We start from the raw sequence: 15343 nt of genomic DNA, 5'->3' as shown, positions 1-15343 counted from the left end.
CCAACTACAGAGTAAGACTCTGTCTATGAAATCAAACAAGACAGCTCACTCAAAAGCCCACATGGCTTCCCTGGCTGTTTAGAGAGAAAGCCCAGATGAGATTCCTGGTGACCATGGCTGGCTTAGAAATTCTGTCAGACCTATAGGGGTTCAGCATCATTAAGTTTCCTTTTGATTATTACTTTATGGGGGAGGGCACATATACCATATGTGGGGGTCAGAGGACAGCTTTTCTTCCATGTAGGTCTGAGGGATTAAATTCAGGTCATCAGGCTTGGCGCCTTTACCCTCTGAGCCATCTTTCTGGTGGCCCCTTCTTAGGTTTCTTCAGCAGCCTTCCCTTTCCTCCCCGACAGACAGACAGACAGACAGACAGACAGACAGACAGACACACACACACACACACACACACACACACACTTCTCTGTGATGCTGCCAGGGCCTACTCGGCAGGTTTAACAAGAGGTAGATCTGGAGTTGGGGTTCCAGAAGCTACCCCAGTGCAGGCAGCATGCGGACAGTAGGCCACATGGGGAGAGCTCAGTCTCCTGCTCCCCGTTCAGGGAAGATCTTGTTCTGGGTCCCTTGAGAAGAGGCATATAAGAGAAACACCCTACCACCCCTACCCAAGACGGAGAGAGGGAGCGGTGAGGCCAAGCACTTCTGCCCCTGAGTGGACAAGCAGTTTCCATCATTGTCTTCCCACTCCACATGAGTGGTCCTCGGAACTCAGAAGGGCGGGGTGTGGCTCTGTGGTAGAACGTTTACTTGGCATGTAGAACTCAGGTTCCATACACCCACCCCTGCACCCACACAAAAGAATACTGCAAGGAGACAGAGGACCTTCTTATGGCCTGTTGCCCTCGGCACCTTCCTTAGCTCAAGGCTGAGAAGCATTCCGTGGTCCCCAGCCACACTCCTGGCCACCAAAGGATGAGAAAGGAGCCCGAAGCCACTGTAGGGAGGGCCAGACAAACTTATTTCCTCTGTCTCGGCGCTCGGATCTTAATAGGAAGTCTGACTTGTGACCTCATAGCCTGGAGGCTCACCGCTCTCCTCACTGGGAGGGACGGGGTTTGAGCTGTCCCTCTGGTACTAACTACTGAGTAAGCTCTGTGGGAGCCAAGCTTGTATTCTAGAGCTGCTAGGCAGGGCACTGACTAGGGCAGGCTGCCCAGCCTTTCTATACCTGTCCTTTCTAGGAGTTCAAGTAGTCCCACCCTGCTGCTGACTGGGTTCTCTTCTCCACCTGCCCTCCTCTTCCCTCCTGTCTCAGTGCTGTCAAAGTCAAGAGACAGGGTCCCTGGGTTCAGAAAAGCAAAGTGAGCCTCCTGGGGTACCAGGGGGTCCCAGGGTATCGAGTGGTGCTGGCCCAGGCCCTACTGGCTCTCTGGGCCTGCCTTCCCACCCACCGGCCATGAACCGACTGTGTCTGTGCACAGGTGTGTGGAGATGCTCATCAAGGAACAGATGAGGAAATACAAGATGAAGATGGAGGAGATCAACCACCTGGAGGCAGCTGAGAGCATTGCGTTCCGCAGGCTCTCCCTGTTGAGGCAGAATGCTGTGAGTGCCGGCCATGGGGTGTGGGATAGCACTGCCTCCACAAGCCATGGGGTGTGGGATAGCACTGCCTCCACAAACTTGGAAGTGGACTTGTGGTGGCACAGGCAGGACCCAGCCCTACCTTCACCAAAGGCTGCCTCCACTCAGCCAGACACAGGTTGCCCCTCTGAGGGCCAGGGTCAGTTCTACCACAGAGCCACACCCCAGCCCTTAGTGTTCCAAGGACCACTCATGTGGCGAGGGAAAGACAACGACGGAAACTGCTTGTCTGCTCAAAGGCGGAAGCGCCTGGCCTCACGGCTCCCTCTCTCCATGAGCCTGGCCTGGTTTCCTTCACAGTGCACAGGGGGTTCCCACTGCAGAAGGGCCCACGCTGGTGCTGCAGGAGGGGCAGGTCCTGGGCTCCCGTGGCAGCCTGGGTCTCCAGCTGCTGCCGGCTGCTGGTCTGGCCCTGCTCACCTGTGTTATCTCTTCCCCAGCCGTGGCCTCTCAAACTGGGGTTTTCGTCTCCCTATGAGGGGGTCCGGGTATGTACGCATTGCGTGGGCCAAGCTGCATGTTTCCAGGTGCACGCTGGGTAGATACGTCCTAACATCTGGAAGTGCATGTTCATTCTTGGTCCTCACTAGATTCCTGTGGTGCCCCAGGCACAGAGCACGGTGTGTGGGAGGTGGGGGGGGCACTGCCTCACAACTAACCTAGAGTTGCTGGCCCCTCCCTCCACCTAAGCACTAGACTGCCCACACCTTGAGCTCCGTCCTCCAGACAGACCTGCATTTTTTGTGTTTCAGACCAAAAGTCCCAGGACCCCAGTGGTCCAAGACTTGGAGGAGCTGGGGGCTCTCCCTGAGGAGGCGGCAGGTGGTGACGAGGACCGGGAAAAGGAGATTCTCATGGAGAGGATCCAGTCCATCAAGGAAGAGAAGCAAGTGTCATGTGCCCCATTCCCTCCCCTGTCCAGGCAGAAACAGCCCTTGGAACAGCACTGCAGCCAAGCCGCTTGCTGGGTTGAGGGCCCAGATGCCAGGGACATCACTGACTGCTTGTGCTTGGCATGAGGGAGGGGCCAGAGGAGCAGGACTACTTCCTTGGGGGGTTGTCTCCTGGAGGGAACAGCCTCAGATATGGTGCCCCCACCCTCAGGGAGGACATCACATATCGACTGCCGGAGCTGGACCCACGGGGTTCTGACGAGGAGAACCTTGACTCAGAGACGTCAGCCAGCACTGAGAGCCTGCTGGAGGAGAGGGCCATGCGGGGGGCCGCAGAAGGTCAGTGTGAAGGTGCCGTCCAATGACCCTCCCCACTGTGGCAGGCCCAGGGCAGGAGTCCACCCAGTGCCCCCACTGCAGTAACCCCGAGTCTGTCTCTCCAAGGGCCCCCCGCACCTGCTCTCCCCTGCCCCATTTCGCCCACCCCGAACCCCCTCCCCGCGGCCACCGCCCCTCCACGAGGAAGGCCGACATCCTTCGTCACGGTCAGAGTGAAGACACCCCGGAGGACCCCCATCATGCCCATGGCCAACATCAAGCTCCCTCCGGGCCTGCCCTTGCACCTGACGAGCTGGGCACCTGCTCTCCAGGAGGCCGCTGTTCCAGTGAAGCGCCGAGAGCCACCTGCCCGCCGACAGGACCAGGTACATTCCGTATACATCGCCCCTGGAGCTGACCTGCCATCGCAGGGTACACTAGGACCCCTGGACCACCATGATGCCATACTTCCTGGGGCCAAACGCAGGTATTCGGACCCCCCTACCTACTGCCTGCCCCCCAGCTCCAGCCAAGCCAATGGCTGAGGACCATGACTGGCAGTCTGCGTGTTCTAAAATCCCCGAACTGGCATCCCAGCTGTGGAGCCGGCCTTCACTCTCTGAGAAGGATCTAGAATGAAAAGTTCCCAGAGGGATGCCGTAGCCAGCTCTGTGTGTTGTGGAGGCTGGGGACTGCTGGCCAGGACCATCAGAGCCCCAACCTGCACAGCAGTCCTCCCCCCCCCCCTTTGTACTTTTCAGTAACTGTTTCTCTTTTTGTGGTTTACATAACTTTTAAGTTCATAACAGCCTTAATGGAGGACCAAACTTTTTGTACGTGTGTCTGAGCTTTGATATTAACTGTCCACCTCTGTAACCTGGACATGGGCAGGACTAGCCTGCAAAGTGGACATGTGGGCCACACCTGGTGACTGCACTCCACAGCCGTGGAGAGCGAGCGAGCAAGCAAACGAGCGGACTCACAAGACACCTCTTACCCTTGAATACCTCCCAGCAGCGGTCATCTGGCCAGAGAACCTTCCAGAGATTGTGGGAGCTGTCCACAGGGTCACAGCTGAAGGCAGGACAGAATGGGAAGTTCCTGCATCGCAGGGATGCTCTACCCACTGCCTGTGGGCTGCAAGGAGCCAGGGATCGGAGCTTTAGGGACAAGCAGTGCATGTCCTGAATTTCCTCTGCAGCCCCCGTGTCAGCCTGGGTTCTTAAGAGGCTGGCTCTCTTCTCAGGCCCTACCCAGTCCTGGACACAAGGAAGCCCCACAGGAGGTGTGAAATAAAAGTGCTTGACAAGTGTTGGTATGGTCTTGCTGCCTGGGCTGCAGTGGGGAGGGGGGCTCCTGTCTGAGAAGGGCCTGCATGAGGCCCCAGTCAGCACTGCCTGAGTTGTCCCCCATGGAATCGGGAGACAAGAACTGCCATTGGCCCAGGAGCTGGGAGCTGAAGCAGAAGTTTGTGGTTCTGGATGAAGAGAAAAGGGGCCCAGCCAGACCTCAGCCTGGGTGTCAGCAGCCTGTGCCTACAGAGCTCAGTCCATGCTCGGCGTCCGTCCCCTGAAACTGCCAGCTGCTGAGCAGCAAGGAGTCCCAGACCTTTCCTCAGGAGACGGGTCTCAGGTACAACAGCGCCAGAGAATAGCGGGGTGGGCTGACGACTAAAAGCTCTTGCAGAAGCTGTGGGTTTGGTTTCCAGCACCAACATGGAGCCTCACAACCATGTGTAACTCCGGTTCCAAGAGATTGAACACCTCTGACCTCCACAGGCACCAGGCATGAAGGTGGCACACAAATGTAAGTGTGGGCAAAGCACCTGTACACATAAATATGAAAAACCTTTGAAAAAAGAAGCCGGTGTGCCAAAAAAGTTCTGTATGAAATTCCCACTAGGGCCTGGGGACACGGCTCAGAACAGTTTCCACACATGTAGGAGCACCTGACCTCAAATTCCAGCGCCCTGTAAAAGTCGGTGCTGCGCTAGCTCAGGGGGTACCTATCTCAAGGGATGGAGACAAGAGTGGTGGAGTGGGGCACCTGAAGCCTTCCTGCAGACCATGCGCATGGGCACACCACACACTTTCCTTCAGACACCAGCACTCAAAAGGCAGAGGCAGGAGAATTAGATGTTGAGAGCTAGCTAACCTTGTGTATGTCACACCATGTTGCAAAACATCACCTTGTTTTCTGTAAGGGTCCTGAGTACCTGAGGCCACCAGTACTGCCAGTCCAGAAGCTCACTGCTCGTCTCCAAAAGCTGGGACCTGCTGCTCAGGGTTCGAAAGCTGTTAGCTCTAGAGCAGTGACTCTCAACCTTCCCAGTGCTGTGACCCTCTAATACGGCTTCTCCTGTGACACCAACCATACAGTTATGTCATTGCTACTTCAAAAGTGTAATGTTGCCACTCTTAACAAATCTTAATGTAAATAACTTATTCTGATGGTTTTAGTGACCCCTGTGAAAGGGTCAGTCAACAACCCCCACTCCAATAATAATAAAAGAATAGTTGCTGGGTGAAGGGTGACTCTGATATACCACAACAGAGTTGGGGCTGGAGAGATGGCTCAGCGGTGGTTAAGAGCACTGACTGCCCTTCAGGAGATCCTGAGTTCAATTCCCAGCAACCACATGGTGACTACAACCATCTGTAATGGAATCCAATGCCATCTTCTGATGTATCTGAACACAGCTACAGTGTGCTCATATCCATAAATAAATCTTTTTAAAAAAGCACAATCGATTTGATGATGCTACTACAGAACAATGCTGCTCGGTGACTTTAAGAGCTTGGGACAAAGTTGAGTCTGAGAAAAGGTCCTCCTCATTTACAAAGATTATACAAGGCTCTGGAGAAACCTTCACTGATTTTTAACAAAGGTTAATGTCAGCCGTGAGCAAAGCTTCATCAGACCTGAAGCAAGACAGGTGTTGATAGATCCCTTGGCATTTAAAAATGCAATACAAAATGTAAAAGTAGAGACCATTAAAGGCATGGGCAACGACTGTGGACAGACAGATAAGGGTCATGACCGATTATTGCTTCTAATGTGTACAATGCTAATAGGTCAATCTATAGCTAGAGATTTCTGATATCAAAATGCCTGGTTCTTTGAGTGTGAGAAATGCAGTCATTTGCAAAGACACTGACCAAACCGTTACAGGTCTCAAAATGTCCAGTACATTAACTGAAAAACACAGTACTTTGTGCCAGAGAAGTGAGTGAATGAGCCGTTTCTAGGGGTAAGGGTTTTCCTAAATCTCAAACAGAAAAAAACGCCTAGACTTTCCTGGGTGTGTATGCGATGTGGCAAAGGCCACTTTTGGGTTCAGAAGTACAGTTCCAAAAGAGATACGCAAGTATTTTCTTACCATTGGAAACTATCTAAGGTTTTTACTGCTGTGAACAGACACCATGACCAATGCAAGTTTTATAAAGGACATTTAATTGGGGCTGGCTTACAGGTTCAGAGGTTCAGTCTATTATCAAGGCAGCAGCATGGCAGCATCCAGGCAGGCATGGTGCAGGAGGAGCTGAGAGCTCTACATCTTCATCCAAAGGTTGCTAAGAGATGACTGGCTTCCAAGTAGCTAGGACGAGGGCCCTTGCCCACAATGACACCCTTCTAACAAGACCACGCATCCATGCCAGTCCCTGGGCCAAGTATATTCAAACCACTACAGGGACCTAACTTGAGGCTCCTTAGCAAATTCTAGGAGCCAGTTCAGCCAAGGAGTAATATTGTTGTGTTTTATAAAAAGACAAGAGACCAGAGGTATGTTTGGTGGAGGCCCGTGGTATGATGTGGTGGAGGGCAGTGCCTCTGCGGGCTCATGCTGAGGCATCCCTTACCCCTGAAGGACCAGACACAGGACAATATAATATAGAGTTTATTCAGGGCATGGGGAGTAGAGTTGAGGGGAGAGGAGAGGAGTAGAGGCTGACCATGAACACGGTAGGGAGGGGGGGCACTGAGGGGGGAGGGATGGGAAGGGAAGGGAAGAAAGCAAGAGGGTGAGGATGGGCAAGCAGCCCCTTATATAGTGAGTGAGTCATGGATTTTCCTAATTCCTCTCACCCTTATCCCTGGTTCCTTCCTATCTAGGGGTGGGGGTGGGGTGAAATGGCGGGGGTGGGATGGGGCAGGAGGTGCAGAGGATAACCCTCTGGGAAAAGAAGAACCCTCAAAGTAGCAAGGACCAACTACAAGTCTCAAGAAAGAAATAGGGTAATCCCAAAACTTTAGGCAAATCAGCCTGGTCTTTGCAGTAAGTTCCAGGACCATAGTGACACTCTATTATACACAAAGATTTCGGCTTTTTTTTTTTTTTTTTTTTTTTTTTGGAGCTGGGGACCGAACCCAGGGCCTTGTGCTTCCTAGGCAAGCACTCTACCACTGAGCTAAATCCCCAACCCCTAGATTTCGGCCTTTTAAGGAGACCAAATGCTACCATGTCATTGGGAGCGGAGGAAGTAGCTAAGATAGCTGGGAGGGGATCGTTTCCATGCCAGTCAGCCCTTCGTGCAAATGTAGGGTTGTTTGCCCTGGTTGGGCCAGCTGGGCCCACTGCGGGGGTGGGAGGGGAAAGAGGGAGGGTTGGCTGCTGGAGTTGTTTTGATTCCCAGTCCTGCATGATTTGTGAGTAGGGAATTAGGATGTCTGCCCTGGGGATGCAGCAGCTTACAAGGGGCGTGGCTTCTGGTTTTGTGTTATCAGGATAACATTAGCCTGCTCTTGATAATTTTGATTTATCTTGAGTGTTTTGATTTATCCCTGTATGCACATGTGGAAGCCAGAGGTTGATGTTAATGATGTCCCCACCCCCACCCCTGTGGCTCTTCACCTCATCTTTTGAGACTGCTCTGAACCTGAGCTCCACGATTGACTGGACTGGCTGGCTCCATTCTACGTTGAGATGATAGGACAGGACCTCTCACTACATCTGGCCTTTCTTTTTTCCCCAAAAATAGTCTTTATTAAAATCAAAGGGCTACACATGGTGGTGCACACTTGTAATCCCAGCATGCAAGGGGTAAAGACAGATGGATTTCGATTGCCCCGCCATCGGGGACCCAGTTATTTGTGGGGGTCGAGGGGGACCCATACCTGCGGGAGAACGGGCAAGAAAGAGGAGCAAGATCAAGCAGTGTCCTTGTCAAGGTCTATTTATTGAGAGGAATGTACAGCATTTAAAGCTCTGAAGCAGGAATTGAAGCTTAGGACAGGGGGAGTACTGGGAAGTGCCCAAGGATATAAGGTGAATCATTAAACTGCAAGATAGCCTCCTTAGACAAAGAGGCAAGTCTTCTGGGGACAGGTTCTTTCTTTGAAAAGGTCAAGCCCGGGGTTGGGGATTTAGCTCAGTGGTAGAGCGCTTGCCTAGCAAGTGCAAGGCCCTGGGTTCGGTCCCCAGCTCCGAAAAAAAGAAAAAGAAAAAAAAGAAAAGGTCAAGCCCTTCTCAGGAATCTGCTCAGAGCAGGGCACTAGCTTTGCTTAGTCCGGCAGTCCGGTCCCCGACATCTCGGTGAGTTTAAGGCCAATCTGATCTGCGTGAGTTCCCAGCCAGTCAAGGTTACATAGCAAAATCTTGTCCTTCCCCACCACACTCTCCTAAAAAGGGGCCCTCTTAGGTGACCACATAGGCTTCTGAAGTCAGGTGATTTAAGCACTTGTCAAGGAGGCTCTGGAAGTCCTGGGTCACCCTGGCTGGCTTCTGGGACAGAGCCTCAGCCCGCAGCAATTCTGGAGCAGGTTTGTTCTGGTCAGCTTTTGGGATTCATCACAACTGCCTGGGGCATGCCCCCAGGTCATGGCCCAGTTAAGGGGGTTGAATTTTCTCTGCTATATCTTCTTGGGGTCCTGCTTGTACCACTGGGTAGCTGGGTTGTAAGTTCCTCAGCGTCCTTTCACAGGTAACCACTGTGAGGGAGTTTGTTCTGTTCATCTGTCTCACTGAAATCTAACTGGGGTGAAGGGTCAGCACCATGTCCCTCTAGGACCTATGCCTCGTCTGACCTCACCAACCACCAGAACCCTCTGGGAGCTGTCTGCCTCACCTCCTTCTGGGGGTTCACCCACAAGAAAATTCCTGGGGAAGTGTCACCCAAAGATCTCCCCTCTCCAGACCTCCTGAAGGTTGTTGGCTTTTTAAATTTGTTTTTTAAGATTATTTTCATTTCATGTTAGTGGGTGTTTTAACTGAATGTCTGTGTACCATGTGTGTTCCTGGAAAAAAGAAAGCCAGAAAAAAGGGCTTTGGCCCCTGAAAGTGTGATCATGGACGGCTGTGAGCTGACTTGTAGCGCTGGAAATTGAACTCAACCTTCAAGTCATTCTCCAGAACCCTGAGAATGACTCGCTGATCCCGCTGGCTTGAATACAGCCATCCCCTTGGTACAACCCTTTAGTCCCAAACAATGAAGGTAAAGTTAGTTTGTAGAAAGAAGTACCCATTTTGAAAGTGATGTTTAATTGAGTGACAAAGTGATGAATGAGAGAAAGATTTGACTCTCATGAGAAAAGAGGAAAGAGAAGCTATTTGGGCAATGTAGAGAGAAGGAGGCAGCTTTACTTGAACAGACTGAAGAGAGAACAAGTTAGACACAGGTGAAGACAGAGCGAACGAACCAGAGAATGAGAAGGAAGCAGCAAGGTAGAACAGATTACTAGAGTTCATTTGAGGCAAAGCAATTCAGGAGCGGTTGAAACAGAGGCCAGTTTGAATCAGGACTTAGAGCCTGAAAAGGTGAGTTGAACCAGCCAGCTAGAGCTCAGAAAACACTAGAAAGGGTGAGCTTATTCAGTAGCAAGTCTCAGAGTCTTTAAACCTTCTAGGCCTAGATTAGATTGTACAGAGGCTAGAAGCTTCGCAGGTTAGCAGACAGAGGCAATAAGCCTCCAAGACAATTCCATCAAGTGAATAAAAGTTGCATTAACACTCCAATGCCACCATCAGTCACCTTTTGATGTTTTGGCCTGAACTGGACAGAACCTCCAGCAGGGCAACCTAAAGTCTGGCTTATGTTGACCCCAGCCTACATTTGGTTTTTTATTAGCATGCTAGAGATTTGAGCACAGGCCCTCGTACTTTTCAGAGAACTCTCTGAACAGTTCGCCAGTCCCTTGGCCAGATGTGGCCATCAAGGCATGTACAGGATTTTTGTGTTTAAGGTCCAAGGAAAGTTCAACATGACTTAACAATACTGACTACAGCTGCGGAGAGAAGGCGGTCATTGGTAGCATATCGTCTAAGCTCCGCCCCACAGTTACCAGGCAACAGCCAGGTGTGCCCACTCACTATAAAAGGGGCTGCTGGCCCCCTCCTCTCTCCCTTGCTCTTGCCTTCTTGCTCCCTCTCTGTCCTCTTGCCCCTTCCCCCGTTTCTCCCCATTACCTCCCCACCTCTCTCTCTACATGCTCATGGCCAGCTTCTACTCCTCTACTTCTCTTCTCTTCTCCTCTCTCTTTCCTCTCCTCTTCTCCCCTCCCCCCCCTCTGCCTCTACTACCCTTTAATTCCTCTCCCCATGCCCTGAATAAACTCTATTCTTTACTATGCCATCGTGTGGCTGGTTCCTCAGGAGGAAGGGATGCCTCAGCATGGGCCCACGGAGGTACATTTTCACCCACACCTGACTACATCCATCAAAATATATCCCCTCTCTATCTTTTTATAAACACATCAGTCACTCCACAGAGGTGCTCCTTTGTGGACCCTAAACTCAGTATTCCGAAGCACATTTTCTGAAGTGAATGGGACCCCAGGCAACCTGAGGGATGGCCTTTGTACTATGCTCTGGTCCTTAGGAAGGCCAGTCGTGAGCAGTGGCAGATAGGCTCAGTCTCCATCTGTGCACTGTGATGTACGGCACAGGAGCACATGCACACACAAGTAATCATTAAAATGTAAAACATCCCACCCGGTGCCAGCTCCTTTGTGTGTCTGTTGTTTCTTCATCCCATGTCACTCCATCTGGGTCAACCCCAAAGTCATGCAGGTTGCAGCAACAGGTGAGTGGAAGAGCAAAAAGTGGTACACACACAGGACACAGCATCATCCCTCTTCAGAAAGGAGAACATTCTGTGGATGTGGTAGTCAGGAAGGCGAGCAGGTGCTAGTGTGGCCCCGCCTTTAATCCCGGCAGAGGCCAGTCAGGGTAGTAGAGTGAGAGCTGGCTCAGAAGAGTTCTTACTGTTCTCTCAGAGGACACAAGGTTTCTACTGCTGTGAAAAGACATCATGACCATGGTGACCTTTATGAAGGAAAACATTGTCTTGGGGTTGGTACACCGTTCACAGGAGTTTAGTCCATCATCGTCCATGACGGGAAGGATGGTGGCACTCAGGCAGAAGTAGCTGAGGATTCCACATCTGAATCAGCAGGCAGCAGAAAAAGGACTGTATGCCAGTAAGCCTAGTTTAAGCTTTTGAGATCTCAAAGCACACCCCGCCCCATGGTGCACTTCCTCTGTAAACCACTGCCTATGAGGCTCATTCTGATTCAAACCACTAGCAACAAGGTTCAACGACCAGCACCACAAACCTTAGAGTCACCATAACTCCAGTACTTGGGGTCCAGTATCACTTTTGTTTTTTAAGGTTTAAATAGTTCTTTAGAGACATGATTTCTCTGTGTAGCCCTGGCTGTCTTAGAACTCTGTAGACCAAACTGGCCTTGAACTCAAAGATACACCTGCACCCGCCCTAGTGCTAGGACTAAAGCCCCACCCCGACCCTGCCCAGTTAAAATGTATATGTTTGTGTGTCTGTGTGTTGGTGTGTGCATACGAAAGCATGGGAAGAAGTCAGAGGTGTCAAATCCCTGGAGTCACGGGAGGTTAGCATTTTTTGTAAAACTGCTCAGGACTGAGACAAGCTTGTTTTACATTTCTAATGCTCAGAAGTCACATGAGAGTGAAGAAAGAGGTGCTCAGTGGCTGAAAGCACATACTGCTCTTGCAGAGAACCTAGTTATTAGCTCACAACCACAGTAAATTCAGCTCCAGGGAATCCTAGCTTGTTTACTAATTCACATGGCATTCCCTGAATTTCTCAAGGGCTACATTCTTCAGGAAGTACAATATTCTCCATCTTCCGGGGCCTCAACCCTGTAACAGAGTACATTTAACCTAAAATGAAGCAGAGTTGCTGGTAGCTAAGGAAGACGGGGGCCATGGACCATAATTTATTACAGAAGAGTGGAAACAGCCAGGTCAGAGTTCGGGATGCTGGCAGCCAGGACTGGAAACTAGCAAGTTGGCCAGATGAAAACGTCCGACTGGCACGTCATCAAACAGGGTCCGGGGAGGCCCCATGTCAGGGCTCCCGCCTCAGAGGTAGAAAACATGCGCACTGAGCGCGGAGACGAGGTGAACAAGCGGAATGTAATGGTCGGCGAGCAAAGATGAGGAATGACTTTTCCGGTCCTGCCATCCAGTTCTTGCGGGACATGATTGGTTGTTCAGGGTCTGGCTAGGCTACAGAAACTCTGCTTCAAAAAACGAAAGAAGGCCAGATATCAAACCACAATTTTAAAAAGAGGCTCTCTAGGGACGAAAACGATTTATCTTTGAATAAACTGCGGCTTGAAATAAAACTCCGCCCTATGCGTAGCTGGGCGGACCTCGGAGGGGAAAAAAAAAAAACCTACGCAGGCACTTCCGCCCCTTTCTAAGATGGCGCAGGCGGAAGGGGCCTGTCACCGTCCGCTGGCGACGTCGCGGCTGGAGTTGAACCTGGTGCGGCTGCTTTGTCGCTGTGAGTCGATGGCGGCCGAAAAACGAGAACCGGACGAGTGGCGTCTGGAGAAGGTGAGGGAATCCCACGCCGCCGCAGAATCCTGGAGCCCTAAGGGCGGGTGATCTAATCCACAGGCTACTGTCTCCGCCCCTTCTGGTCGGCGGCGACACGCCCCTCGTGCGTAGACCCCTGACGTCCGGGTTTCTCTCCCTACGGCCTCACGCACAGGCCACGCCCTCTCGATTCTACGTCTTCGCCTATGCCCCCTCCCCTCTCTGGCTCCTCCTCTCCCGGTCCCACCCCTCTCCCTAGTTTGCTCCTGCCTGGGGTACTGGCCTGGCTGACGTTGTACCTTCCTTCCCAGTATGTGGGTGCCCTGGAAGACATGCTGCAGGCCCTGAAAGTCCAAGCAAGGTGAGTGTGGGGGACCGAGACGCCTCCTCCCACGCTGCCACAGCAGCAGGTTGACTTTGTCCTGCTGCCTTTCAGTAAACCGGCCTCGGAAGTGATCAGTGAGTACTCCCGCAAAGTGGACTTTCTGAAGGGCATGCTGCAGGCTGAGAAGTTGGTGAGCCTGCCCTCCCATCCCTCAGGCGGGCCTCACTCAGTTTCCCACATCTCCTAGGACCAGGACACACACACCCATACTCCCACAGTAACTTATTTTCCCCATCCCGTGTCTCCTCAGACCTCCTCCTCTGAAAAGGCTCTAGCTAACCAGTTCCTGGCTCCTGGCCGCGTGCCCACCACAGCCAGGGAGCGGGTGCCTGCCACCAAGACTGTACATTTGCAGTCTAGAGCACGTTACACCAGTGAGATGCGGAGTGAGCTGTTGGGCACGGTACGATTCCCTCCCTCGTCCCTGGGACCATCCTCTGGATAGCTAAGAGAGTAGTTTTCAGAGGGTTCGACTGGAATAGTACCACAAACCCTAGAGGGCCACAGACGATGAGGCTGCCCTAGGAAACCACTGTGCTCAAGAAGAGTGGTTGGCTGGGTGGTGGTAGTGCATGCTTTGAACCCAGCACTCAAGAGGCAGAGGCAGGCAGTGAGTTTGTGGGTTTGAAGCCAGTCTGCTCTACAGAATGAGTTCCAGTAATCAGGGCTACATAGAGAGACCTTATCTTAAAAAAAAAAAAAAAAGAATGGACCATGTCTGGTTAAACCCCAGAGTAGCAGAGTAGGCCCCACAGCTTACAAGAGTCTGCCCAAAGCACAGAGAGAAAGAAAGAGAGAGAAAGAGAGGGAGAGAGAGAGCGAGATTGATTGATTTAGAAAAGACATCAAAATATGCATGGCCTCATTCCTCTTCTTCCTTTAGGAGTCCTCTGGAGGTGAGACATGCAGGACACGACTGTCCCTGCCACCCCGCAGCCCTCATGCCTGCCTGGCTCCCTTGTTCTTTCCCAGCCCAGGAAGAGTCCCCCAGGGTCATGTCTGAGTTATGCGTAAGGGGAAGCTGAGAAACAGAGGGTGGTCCCCAGCACAGTGCTAGGCCACTGAGAGGGACCTGGGGCCAGGGTACGTGGTTCTGGAGCGTGGGCAGCTAGCAGCTTGCACGCAGAGCAGCCTTCTGCTTAGCCGGGTGGCACAGCTCAAGGCCGGGAGTTTGGAAACAAGAAAGAAGCCATCTTCTTTGTTCTTGGCCTCTTTTGCTTCCAGAGCTGGAGGCGGACATGAGGAAGCGAGTGTGAGTATTCGGCCCCTGGCGTGACAGGGAAGGGTCACTGAGTGACTGAAGTGAGTGGCTGAAGCCGGGGCCCCTGAGTTGCTCTAAGGACCAGCTGCCTGCTGGGAGTCCTTTCTGGGGCTGCGGTTCCCAGACTGTGAAAGAGCAGGGGAAACTGAGTCCCCAGTAGAACTGAGGGTGGTGCCATGGCTCTGGGATCCTTGGGAAGTGCCATGTGGATGTCTATATCTCCCTGTCACTACTGGGGACCCACAAATGTGGGGTCAGCAGTGTGAAGGGGCCTAGACCTGCAGATGAGAAGCAGTCAGCGTCCGAGCTAGACCTCGTCCTCCAGAGGCACCAGGGCCTCCAGGAAAAGCTGGCTGAGGAGATGCTAGGCCTGGCCCGCAGCCTGAAGACCAACACACTGGCTGCCCAGAGTGTCATCAAGAAGGACAACCAGGTGTGGTGACATTGCAGCCTCTGCCTCAGGGCACTAAGAAAACTGCAAAAAAGGGGCATTGTGACTGGTGTTTTGCTGGTTGAATAGGAGTTTGATAAAGCCCAGAGGGAGGGGGTTGGCTGAGTATACTTGGCCGAGGGCACAACATGGGCCAGAAGCACAGGCTACTCAGAAGTCACACTTGGTCTCAGTCCTGTTGACACAGTCCCTTTTCCCACAGACCCTGTCACATTCGCTCAAGATGGCAGACCAGAACCTGGAGAAGCTGAAGCTGGAGTCAGAGCGGCTGGAGCAGCACGCACAGAAGTCGGTGAACTGGCTGCTGTGGGCCATGCTCATCGTCGTGTGCTTCGTGTTCATCAGCATGATCCTGTTCATCCGCATCATGCCCAGACTGAAATAAAACAACACCCGCCCACCAACCCGCACGCCTTCAGTGCCAGCGGGGTGTGTGTGTGTGAGAGAGAGAGTGTGCAAGTGAGTGTGTGCGAGTGCGACTGTATATGTGTGTGTGAGTGTACGAGTGTGTGTGTGAGTGAGTGTGAGAGTGACTGTGTGTGAGTGTGACTATGTGTATGAGTATGTGAGGGTGACTGTGAGAGTGTATGTGTGTGCGAGTGTGTGTGAGAGTGACTATGAGTGTGTGTGT

General features: G+C 52.3%; 2 protein-coding genes across 3 annotated transcripts in view; both read left to right on the top strand.

Annotated features, from left to right (window-relative positions):
• Nucleotides 1–4130, top strand: part of Myo9b (myosin IXB) — an 83473-nt gene extending 79343 nt beyond the window's left edge. Inside the window, 5 exon segments of the mRNA XM_032919534.1 lie at nt 1443–1566; nt 2046–2093; nt 2358–2491; nt 2710–2837; nt 2943–4130. Of these exon segments, the coding sequence (XP_032775425.1) occupies nt 1443–1566; nt 2046–2093; nt 2358–2491; nt 2710–2837; nt 2943–3361 (853 nt within the window). The 3' untranslated portion in view covers nt 3362–4130.
• Nucleotides 4131–12469: 8339 nt separating this feature from the next.
• On the top strand, nt 12470–15116 carry Use1 (unconventional SNARE in the ER 1). 2 transcript variants are annotated; one of them, XM_032919529.1, is made up of 8 exons: nt 12470–12633; nt 12927–12976; nt 13052–13130; nt 13251–13403; nt 13884–13896; nt 14225–14252; nt 14523–14694; nt 14915–15116. In XM_032919529.1, exons 1-8 carry the CDS (start codon nt 12499–12501, stop codon nt 15095–15097), a joined length of 813 nt encoding a protein of 270 aa, XP_032775420.1. In that variant the 5' UTR covers nt 12470–12498; the 3' UTR covers nt 15098–15116. The 2 variants fall into 2 exon arrangements, with proteins under 2 accessions (XP_032775420.1, XP_032775419.1); XM_032919528.1 differs by having other exon boundaries at nt 14520–14694.
• The last annotated feature ends 227 nt before the right edge of the window (nt 15117–15343 follow it).

Source organism: Rattus rattus, chromosome 13, assembly GCF_011064425.1.
Source record: "Rattus rattus isolate New Zealand chromosome 13, Rrattus_CSIRO_v1, whole genome shotgun sequence".
Lineage (NCBI taxonomy): Eukaryota > Metazoa > Chordata > Mammalia > Rodentia > Muridae > Rattus > Rattus rattus.
This window is presented reverse-complemented; position numbering and strand designations above follow the sequence as displayed.

Excerpts from the sequence above, each read along its gene's own strand:
- Use1 (XM_032919528.1), top strand. The coding sequence starts at position 12,499 with ATGGCGCAGGCGGAAGGGGCCTGTCACCGTCCGCTGGCGACGTCGCGG. Across the intron at positions 14,253-14,519 it reads GCGGACATGAGGAAGCGAGT|CAGTGTGAAGGGGCCTAGAC; the intron begins GTGAGTATTCGG and ends ATGTGGGGTCAG. Across the intron at positions 14,695-14,914 it reads TCATCAAGAAGGACAACCAG|ACCCTGTCACATTCGCTCAA; the intron begins GTGTGGTGACAT and ends CTTTTCCCACAG.